We start from the raw sequence: 10,000 nt of genomic DNA, 5'->3' as shown, positions 1-10,000 counted from the left end.
CCTGTTCAGTTCACTTTTTATTATAATCCTATTCAGTTGATTTTTATTTTTCCATTCTATTTAATGATGTGAAAAGTCCAAAAAAGCATTTCATTACATGTAGTACTGTGTATGGTGGCAAAATCGTGACAAATACCATTTACATGTAAATCAGCTGCGTGTCGGTCTGTGTTACTGGGCAGTTAATACATTTAGCAGAAGAGAGGTCACTGATCTGAGAATGTTTGTTCAGAGTATGACAGGTTTTTGTTTAACAGTTCCATGCATTGTTCTCTTTCCCCAAAACTATTCTTCCTGGTTGTATAGAAATGCTAATAAGCCTTTAGGGGAAGTACACTTCTACAGAAATGGATGGTTTTTGTAATATAACACTCACCCACAGGAATGCTTTGTAACAGTTTTCATATCACCTAACCTGTTTTCAATGAAACTGAACAAGAAATATCATGAAAAGCCATGCGTAGATAAACAACAGAACTGTTTGAAATGTTTTTTGTTGCGTTTTGTTGTATTGGTTAGTCAGAGTTGACATTGTTTCTCTGCAGTAAAACTAAGTGGGCCAGAGGAAATGAGTGGAGTCGGTTTCTCATGCCCTTGGGCCTTAGTTTAATCATCTACACTGGAGTTACGCACTGGACTGAATGTCTCAGTGTCCGCTATCGTCTGAGCTGTCCAGCCAATGGCATGTCTCACACACACACACACACACACACATAATCTGTGACTTATTGTTCTACTAGCCTTACAGCAAAGTTTTTTATAGTTTTTTTGTCCATGTCCCACAGCAGTACTGACTAAAACACAATACATAATACAATTCAGTTTATTTTATTTGTATTGGCCACAAAGCATAAAGCAGCTTTACAGAAATATATAAATTCAAGATATCCAAGAAACTCCCTGAGATGAGAGAAAACATTATTTTCATTATATTGGAAATATACTGAACAGGTTTTGACTCCAGATCTTTAGATCTTATCGAGATAAAAGGTGTAAAGGATTGCTAGAGCCAGCATTTGCTTGAACAGACTTCAAGAGCCAAAGCCAAAGTACATTCTGGCTGCTTAAGACAAATGAGTGTGCAATGTCTGGACTATGAGAGGAATGAAAGGTATCCTGCTGAGAGATATAGACAGAGAGAGAGAGAGTAAGTTGGAGCAAGGACGTGTGTGGAGGAGGTGTATTCTGGCCACATGGCATGCTGGGGGAATGCCTTTGTCTGGAAAAGACCTAGTGCAACATGAAAAATTCTTCCCTTATAAGGAAAATGGCTTCAGTTTTATTACCTGTGGAAAAAACACTAAAGTCTTAAAACCTGTAAACATTATCTATAGAGTTTCTTTAATCAAGGGGTTTGTAAAGACGCAGGAGGATGTGAGGATGTGACCTGAGAGACGATGAGCAATGTTTGTGTACACACTATGGCAAAATCCACTAACTAACCAGAATGAATTACTCAGGATCAAACCAAGGGGGAAACCCAAAGCATCAGTTGCGCCACGGCCAGCACCACAACCCTGAACAAAGCAGGTCGACTCGGTGAACCTTCTCTGGGTTGTGTTGAACGCCTTGCTTCGAAAGTTTGGCTTGTATGCTCTGTTGTCTCTACCATCTCCATAGTTACTTTAAGGACAAAGCTATAAAGATGAGGCATTACAGATAATTAGTGCAGAAATTAGTATCTCTTCTTTGAATGTTTAAATACAGTATGAAGTCTAGGCATCATCATCCTCTTCATAATAACCAATACTGTATATTTATTCTAAGTAATTCCACCTGCAATTTTGAGGCGTTAATTATCTTTAATGATGGAGTGAGATGACATGACTGTTGTCTGGCTTGAAGCATTTACTGACCAGATGTCTGTGCTTTGTGTTTCAGATGGGAGGAGGAGTTGTCCAAGTGCCAGCAAATGGAGGCCATGGTGGAGACTTTACAACAAGTGAGCGCTCAGCCATGCCAAACTCCGCTTAGCTCTTCATCTTATGCTCATTGTGATTTTACCGACAACTGGGTTTCGTATACTGTGCAGTATTCACAGTTGGCTACTTGTGTTTAAAATAAGTATCAATAGTTACACAGGAAAAGAGATTCAAATTCAGACGTGATGCTAAACCTATTCAGATTAATGAATGACAGACCTGCAGTTCACATCTGCAATGTTGGCAGGATTTTTCCTCCAGTTTTATACAGACCACTCTGTGGAAATTCACAAGAATTAAATAAATATTCTAATAATTTTAAACTTGATAGTCATGAATCTATTTTTATTGTCTGAAAGCAATCAGAGATCAACCTAAAAACTTTTTTTTTTTTTTTTACCAAACTGTAAATGTAAACTGATATCTGAACTATTTACAGCAAATCTAAATAATAGAGATGCAGATCTGACCAAGGAAGTTATTTCTGGTAGGATGAATTTGAAATGCTGACCATAGAACTCTCCAGAAGCATGAAGCTGAGAGAGGGACGAAAAACTCTGCTTCTTGTTGAATCAAGAAGTTTGGAAGCTATATTTCTGCAGTTTATTTACATCCTTGGGGGAGCAGTAGCTTATTGTGTAGCACATTTGCCCCACACCTTTGGGGTTGAGAGCTCTATTACTGTCTCCACCCTGGAGGTGTACGCAGAGTTTGGGTTTTCCCCTTCTGTCCAAAGACATGCTGCCTTGATAGAGTGATTGTCATTTCTACATTGTCTGTATTGTGTGTGTGTGTGTGTGTGTGAGATTGTGCTCTGTGTTGGGTTGGCACCCTGTCTAGTGTGTCACACGAGTTCCCGGGGATAGCCTCCAGGCTCCCTGTGACCCTGCATAAGAGAAACGGTGCAGAAAATGGATGCAATGGATGACATAGACTGACATTCTGCAAAACATGAATTTCAGTGTGAAACGTTTATATAAAAACATCTGTAAGGTAGTAGTGCTGGAATTAAAACCCAGCACTCTACTGGATTAATATCACTCTGAAGATATGACCGGTCTCGAGTACCCGACCTGTCTCAGGTTTGAATAAATAATGTGTGTAATTTGCACTTTATGTACACTTAACACATTTCTATATACACATGCTTTTGGACATGTTAGAGCAGGGGTGTCCAGTCTTATCCAGAAAGGGCCGGTGTGGGTACAGGTTTTCATTCCAACCAAGCAGAAGCTACACCTGATTGCAACTGGCTAATCAACTGATCTTGGCTTTCAGTAGACTCAGGTGTGGCTTCTGCCCAGTTGGAATGAAAACCTGCACCACACCGGCCCTTTGCGGAAAAGATTGGACACCGCTGTGTTAGAGATAATGGCACCACAATGTCTGCATGCCCCAGAATTATCACTCCACCTCCAGATACAGATCAGCATAATGCTCATTTATGCAGGAGACTATTGCTGTTATAATATTTTGTTTTCATCTTTTGTACATTATTAGTTTAGCTTTTTAGTGCATGTTTGCTCACAGTGCTGGTGTTGAATGAAGACAACGTGTTCTTGTAAGGAGCCTTCAGTTTAACTGGCTTCCTTGTTGCTGCGTCCCCTGCAGAGTGCGCAGGAGTCTGAGGACCTACGGAGAGAACTGAGTGAGAAAGTGGAACAGCTGAAAGCTGAACTGGTCGTGTATAAGAGTCTCATGACCGACGTAAGTATATTTTGTCGTTACTTCTTAAGTACTGCTGCCCATTTTGAAGTCAGTGTTTAATAACGTGTCCATGTAGGATTTTTTGGCCAATAAGCATATGGGTTTTTCTTGCTTTAGGTATTCTTTAAATATAAAATAGAAAGGAAAAATAACGTGAACACAAATATTTAACAGAAATACATGACTTGTAGTGAACCATATAGTATGTGTAGTTATATTAAAATACAGGTAAAGCTGCATACACATGAATATACACAATGTGTGCTGCATTTTCATACGATCAGTTGTATGCTCAGTATTGGTTGTGTGTGTAGTGAGAGGTCGTGTGAAGTGTTGTCATGTTTGAGATCCATGGCTTTAGGTAAAACGCTGCTCAGACGATGGTTAGTTCCAGTCTTTGTGGCTTGTGCAATTTATCTGTGAAAAAAAAGCCTCTGGACGAGAGAGTGACCGGAGTGAGGGAGTGCAGCCTCGATTTCCCCGCTTTCTCCTTCAGTCTAAATCACTGCAAGTCTGTCAGGGGAGTCAGACAGTGATTTTTTTTATTTGTTAAAAAACAGCTTTGCTAAGAGAGTGATGAAGATGATGACGATGATGCAAATACAGACAGAAATGGAGGATGAGGTGATTGAGTCTGTTATAAACTAGATGAGCTAGAACAAGTAGAGTAAGAGCTTTTTGTATATTTATAAAGCACATTTAAACCAAAGTGCTGTAAATACTAAGCTCAAAAAGAAAACATTAAAACCCCATACAAAACAGACACAGGCTCACAGAGCCACCTGGTTTGACCCAGTTTTGGTTTGTGTTTATGCACATTTGGGCATAATTCTCCCTCTTCTGTGTGAGCTTCCTGTCGGTTTCCTCCCACCTCCCAGTAATATCAGGCTATCCTGTGTGAATGTGTGTGTGTGTGTGTGTGAGTCTGTGTCTGTGTGATGCATTCTGATAGACTGGAGGCCCATTAAGGGTGTATTTCAGCCTTGTGTCCAGTGTTCCTCCAGATCTACTGTGGCCCTTGACCAGGATAAAATACTTACTGACCAATAAAGAAATCAACATAGACAGTCGTTCTGCTCTAAATTAGCATCAGATCTCATTATCAGTTTCTTTTGCTGTTATTGCAGATGAAAGAGAGCTAAGCTGTCGATGTGTTACCCCTTGTGCCTTGCACAGATCATTACTGTTCCTTTATCCTCACTGGATTTGGCTATAAACCACTCTGCTCCAAGTTTTATGGTCCGGACTGTATGTGTTTACAATGATGCCAAAATTTCAAGAGCGCCTGGTGCCGAGCACAGACATCATGGATCCTGAACCGTACCATGTGCCTTAATTAGAAGAGACTAAGATCATGAGTGTGTGAAATCACTGACCGATGGAACTATAACGTACATGACATTCTGTGTGTTTCCACAGCAGCTCTGTGAATTACTGTAGAGAAGATAAGGCTGTGAGCTCAGATTTAAGGCTGCAGCTAGCAATGATTATGTAAAGAATACATGCATTTAGCCTTCATAACACATTCTTTACTACTGCAATGATCTTGAATGATTTTATAAGACTGATGTCAAAACACTGTAAAGTCTCCTATGAGGCAAAGTACAGAAGTAGATTAAATAATAATGTGCTCTTTTTAACAACAATTTCTTTAACAACAATTTCATGATGAATGAATGAGGACAAGGATGATCATGAGGAAAACTTTCTGTAAAGAGACATTTACATAACATTTTTGGGTCTCCAGTGTCAGCAGCTAACTGACCGCTGTTAAAGTTTTCCACCGTGAGAGAGAGTCTTTAAGGTGAAGGACTTTACACGGTTTAGGTTTTCTGTAACAAGCTGAATATACTGTACTTCTGCTTTATGTTTAAAAGTAAGATTAAGGTTCTTTCTGTTTATTTTTGTTTCTGATGTCATGGAAGTGATAATAGGCGCTAACCACATCATTAGAAAAAGATTCACAATAAAAGTCTCTCTTTCTTCAATAAATAATCTTTGGCTGTGGTGTAAGTGGAATAGAACAATTCGAGATTTCAGCAATTTTAGGGGTTTTCCTTATTCAGAACTCTTCTGTAGCACTACCTACTCAAACCATGCATTACGTGTATGGACACAATTATCACTACGCTGTATTTATCAAATGTTAGTTCACTAATCACAGTCTGCTAACAACGGCTTTATTTTTTAATATTGCTACTCATATGTGAAACAAAAACAAACCCTTGAAACATAAATAATAACGTAATTGCAAGACTAGTAATTAGCATTAACCTGCTAATTAAAGCAAATAAACCTCTGTTAGGAAACTAGCTTGCTCTACCTTGATATATATATATATACACACACACACACACACACACACACACATATATATATATATATATTATTTTTTTTATTTTTTTTATTTTTTCAGTTGTTGCTTTGTTTTTGAGGTCACTGCTATTTGATTTTTGTTTTTGGTACTAGAGATTATGGCTAATAGACTAGACTGCTAATAATTGTGATGAACTTTATGCAATAGGAAAATGAGCACTCCTTCCTAATTTAAAAAAGAAAAAGCAACATTGTGAACACAGTGAATCATTTGTTTGTGTGTTTGTTTGTTTGTTTGTTTGTTCAGTGGGGGTGGGGGTTCATCATGGTGACCAAATGTTTTATGGAAGAAAATCAGTGAATTATAGGATGAAAACACTTTGTGTCATGAAGTTATTGGAAAATGATCAAGTTCTTTATGATGAAAACGTTAATCTTGTGCGTTTTATTTTTCATTTGTTCAGCAAATGTCAGATTTGGACTCCAAAATTCAAGAGAAAGCCATGAAGGTGGACATGGACATTTGTAGACGCATCGACATCACAGCCAAGCTGTGTGATGTGGCCCAGCAGAGAAACTCGGAAGACATGAGCAAGATGTTTCACATCAGTCCTCCTCGAGCTCCTGCAGACCACAAAGGGGTATAGATGCTTTCACTGCTGTAAATGTTTCATTATAGCCTTGAGTTATAAGTTGTTCTGTTTCTGAACTTGACTTGATAAAATGCAGATTTAATCATTTTCCTGCTCTGTGATTTGTGTCCTCTCTGTTACACTACTACACTCATTTCTCCTGATCACTGGCAGGTCTGGTAACAACATAATAGCGTGATTACTGAGGAAGTTGATAAAGGCCATTTTAACTGATTGGCAGAGTACTTAACAAGAGGATGAAGAACATTAGTGTGCTGTATTTATGCTAAATCACCCGTATACAAGAAGATCATTTTACTGTTACACAGTGCTGCTGTTTTACTGAAGGTGCACTTTCCCTGTGTCAGACTCTGCTGATATGAAAAGTTAATTAACTCTCTGTGTGTGTGTGTGTGTGTGTGTGTGTGTGTGTGTGTGTGTGTTAAAGGTGTCTGCAGCATGTAAAAAGAAAGAGCGCAAGGCTGTGTCTGATGAGGAGAACACTGAGGTGGAGGCAGACAGCCAGCACTCTGAGAAGGAGGTTGCAGGATCTCTGAACATTACAGATGAAATGAAGCGCATGCTCAGTCAGCTGTGAGTTGTATTCCCAAAATAATAATGCAGGCAGACTGAATGTTTCATCAACAGACTTCTTTTTCAGAATTTATATTTGATCTATTCATACTCCTTTTATTTAATGGGGAACATTACCTTAGTCCATTGTCAAGTCATAACACATCTCCTCTAATTTGTTCATTCAAATGAAGTGAATATACATCACTTACAAAACAGATGACCAGACTTTAATTCATAGGTTTACTTCACTTCTCACCATTTTATTAGAAAATTTCTTAATTTAGTAGTAAATTCATTCATTTATCCAATCAGCCAAATCATGCAGCTACAGGTCAAGAGCTTCAGTTATTGTTTATCATAAACATGAAGAAAAAAATCGACGTCCTTGACCATGATATGGTTGTCGGTGCCAGACGGACTAGTATTTTAGAAGCTGACAGTCTGACACACGGCAGTCCCTAGTTTACACAGAATTATACAAAAATAAAAATCATCCAGTGAGCAGCTATGAGGTGGGAGGAAACTCCTTGTTCAGAATTGTTGAAATTCATTAAATAAAAAACACTCTTTAAAAACCTGTTGAGCAAAAAAAAATCTGAAGTGAATGAACTTTAATGTCATTAAACCACATCAGGTTCTCCTCCTCCTCTCAGCCAAACACAGAAACCGGAAAGATGAAGACACTAAAGAAGAACGCAGGTTTTCTCTGGTCCTGGCTCACTAATGCAGAATTACAGACTGAGTTTACTCCAATAACTTTTACCAAATAAATTCTTTATTGAATCTTTCAGTTCCATTGCAGTCCACAAGGCGATTTTAGTTTAAATTACAGATTATATGTTAATTATTTGGACCAAGTAATCAGACCAGTCCAAGTCTAGGGTTCAGTGTAGAAGTTTGCCTGCACTTTAAATAATTTCATTTATTGCCCTAAAACATTTTGTCTTTCTACTTTAAGGCTTTACAGATAATAAGATTCATGTTTCAAGTAGTGAAATATGATAGTTGCAATGTTAATAGCAAAAACATATTTGCATTTCTCTTTTAAACATAATGTTTATTAAAAATTATTCTTTATCAATTTACCACTAATATTTGCCTTTATAATCGTTGGTATCCAAAACAACTATTAGACCCTGACAGTTGTGATTTTTGCTCATGTATGTTAATCTTTTGATGTTTTTTACCTTTGTCTGTCTGAGATTCTCATTAGTGTGATATCTCGAGTGGTTGATGGTTTGTACGATTTATATGGATCAGTTATCACTGTAAGCAGCAGATGAACCCAATCGATCTTTAAATAGATACGAACAGGGTCAAGGGTGATGTAAACCTTTAGCTGTAAATAATCCCTAAATTCTAATAGCATACTGACACCCAGTGGTCACATGGTGGTCATCATCGTAATAATCAGCTTTTAGACAAACCTTAGCCCTTTGAAATTGTTGTGGAGCTTGCTTTGGGTTTCCTTTCACTTCCCTCTCCCACTCCACCTGTGTTTGTAGAATTAGCTCAGATAACTGCTCTGTCGCCAGGAGGGAGACGTTCGAGTTCGATGACGACTGTGACAGTCTGGCCTGGGAGGAGACTGAAGAGACGCTGCTCCTATGGGAGGATTTTACCAACAACCCTGTTATTACCACCTCCACCACGGCTGCTGCTGCTTCTGCCGCCGGTGCACACTCTGCTGCTGCCTGTACTGCTGAATGCTACGGAGAAACACACGAGCAGGTGAGCAGCCACAGCTTCATCCTGCAGACACTGGACATGAGGACCTTTTCTAGAATAGCAGAACATTTGCGTCCATGTTGTGTTTTTACACAAACGGTTGCATTACCTCTTTATTTCTGGTTCTTTCAGGATGGAAGTCTGCGCAGTCTGATAAACGAGACTGAGTCACTCTTTAAAACAAGAGAGCAGGAATACCAGGCAACGATCGGACAAATCGAGGTAAGTAGAAGTTTAGAATTATATTTCAGTTTGTTATTTCTTATTGTTAATTTTTTCTTAATGTCCTCAAAGCTGGAGCTTGCAACAGCCAAAAGTGACATGACCAGACACCTGCACGAGTACATGGAGATGTGCAGTATGAAGCGAGGACTGGATGTGCAGATGGAGACCTGTCGCAGACTCATCCAGAGCTCAGAAGCTACTGGCAGGTGAGCACTGTAGATACAAGCATGAAAAATCCGCTCTCGTGCTTCCTAGGTCTTTCTGTTAAAGACTGCTGCCTGATTGTATATGGGATACAGCACATAAAATATTACATGCTGTAAACTTGAGTGCAAACTAATGAACCCAGCAAGCATGGTTTGAAGTGTTCCCTCTTTATCATGATTAGCAAAAAAAGTTCATCAGTAATGTTAATATATTACCTCTGTTTGGCCAAAAGTATGTAGACACCTGTCCATCACACAACAAAACCATGGGCATTAACAAGGAGTTGCTGTTATAACAGCCTCCAGTCTTCAGGCATGGCCTTCCACTGGATATCAGAGCATGGCTGTGGGGATTAGTGCTTAATCAGGCACAGCAGCATTCGGCTTGGGGTGAAATCTGTGTTTCAGTTTTGTCCCGAAGATGTTCAGTTAAGGTCAGTTTGAGGTTGATGTCAGGGCTCATGAGGACATCCACATCAATTTCAGCAAACCATGGACTTTGATAGGTTCACAGGGTATGTCACATGATGAGAAAGGTTTTGGTGATGGGAATTCTTAACACTGCAACATAAAGACAATTTAGGATAATTGTGTGCTTACAACTTTGCTGCAACATTAATTAAACACAAAAAATTCCATCCTTCCGTCCATCCTTGGATTTTGTAAAAACACTTTTTAGCTGTTTTGC

General features: G+C 38.9%; 1 protein-coding gene across 4 annotated transcripts in view; it reads left to right on the top strand.

Annotated features, from left to right (window-relative positions):
- The window catches only part of iffo2a (intermediate filament family orphan 2a), a 29,434-nt gene that overhangs the window by 17,560 nt on the left and 1,874 nt on the right, over positions 1–10,000 (top strand). Inside the window, exons 2-8 of one of the 4 annotated variants that reach the window (XM_058410145.1) lie at positions 1,882–1,942; positions 3,534–3,629; positions 6,410–6,586; positions 7,026–7,171; positions 8,659–8,884; positions 9,014–9,103; positions 9,176–9,312. In XM_058410145.1, coding sequence (XP_058266128.1) covers positions 1,882–1,942; positions 3,534–3,629; positions 6,410–6,586; positions 7,026–7,171; positions 8,659–8,884; positions 9,014–9,103; positions 9,176–9,312 — 933 coding nt within the window. Of the gene's footprint in view, positions 1–1,881; positions 1,943–3,533; positions 3,630–6,409; positions 6,587–7,025; positions 7,172–8,658; positions 8,885–9,013; positions 9,313–10,000 lie in introns of all 4 variants that reach the window. The other 3 variants (XM_058410146.1, XM_058410143.1, XM_058410144.1) reach the window with 3 other exon arrangements.

Source organism: Hemibagrus wyckioides, linkage group LG15 (genome assembly GCF_019097595.1).
Source record: "Hemibagrus wyckioides isolate EC202008001 linkage group LG15, SWU_Hwy_1.0, whole genome shotgun sequence".
Classification (NCBI taxonomy): domain Eukaryota; kingdom Metazoa; phylum Chordata; class Actinopteri; order Siluriformes; family Bagridae; genus Hemibagrus; species Hemibagrus wyckioides.
The sequence above is the reverse complement of the archived record's forward strand: the minus strand, read 5'-3'. Positions and strand labels throughout refer to the sequence as shown.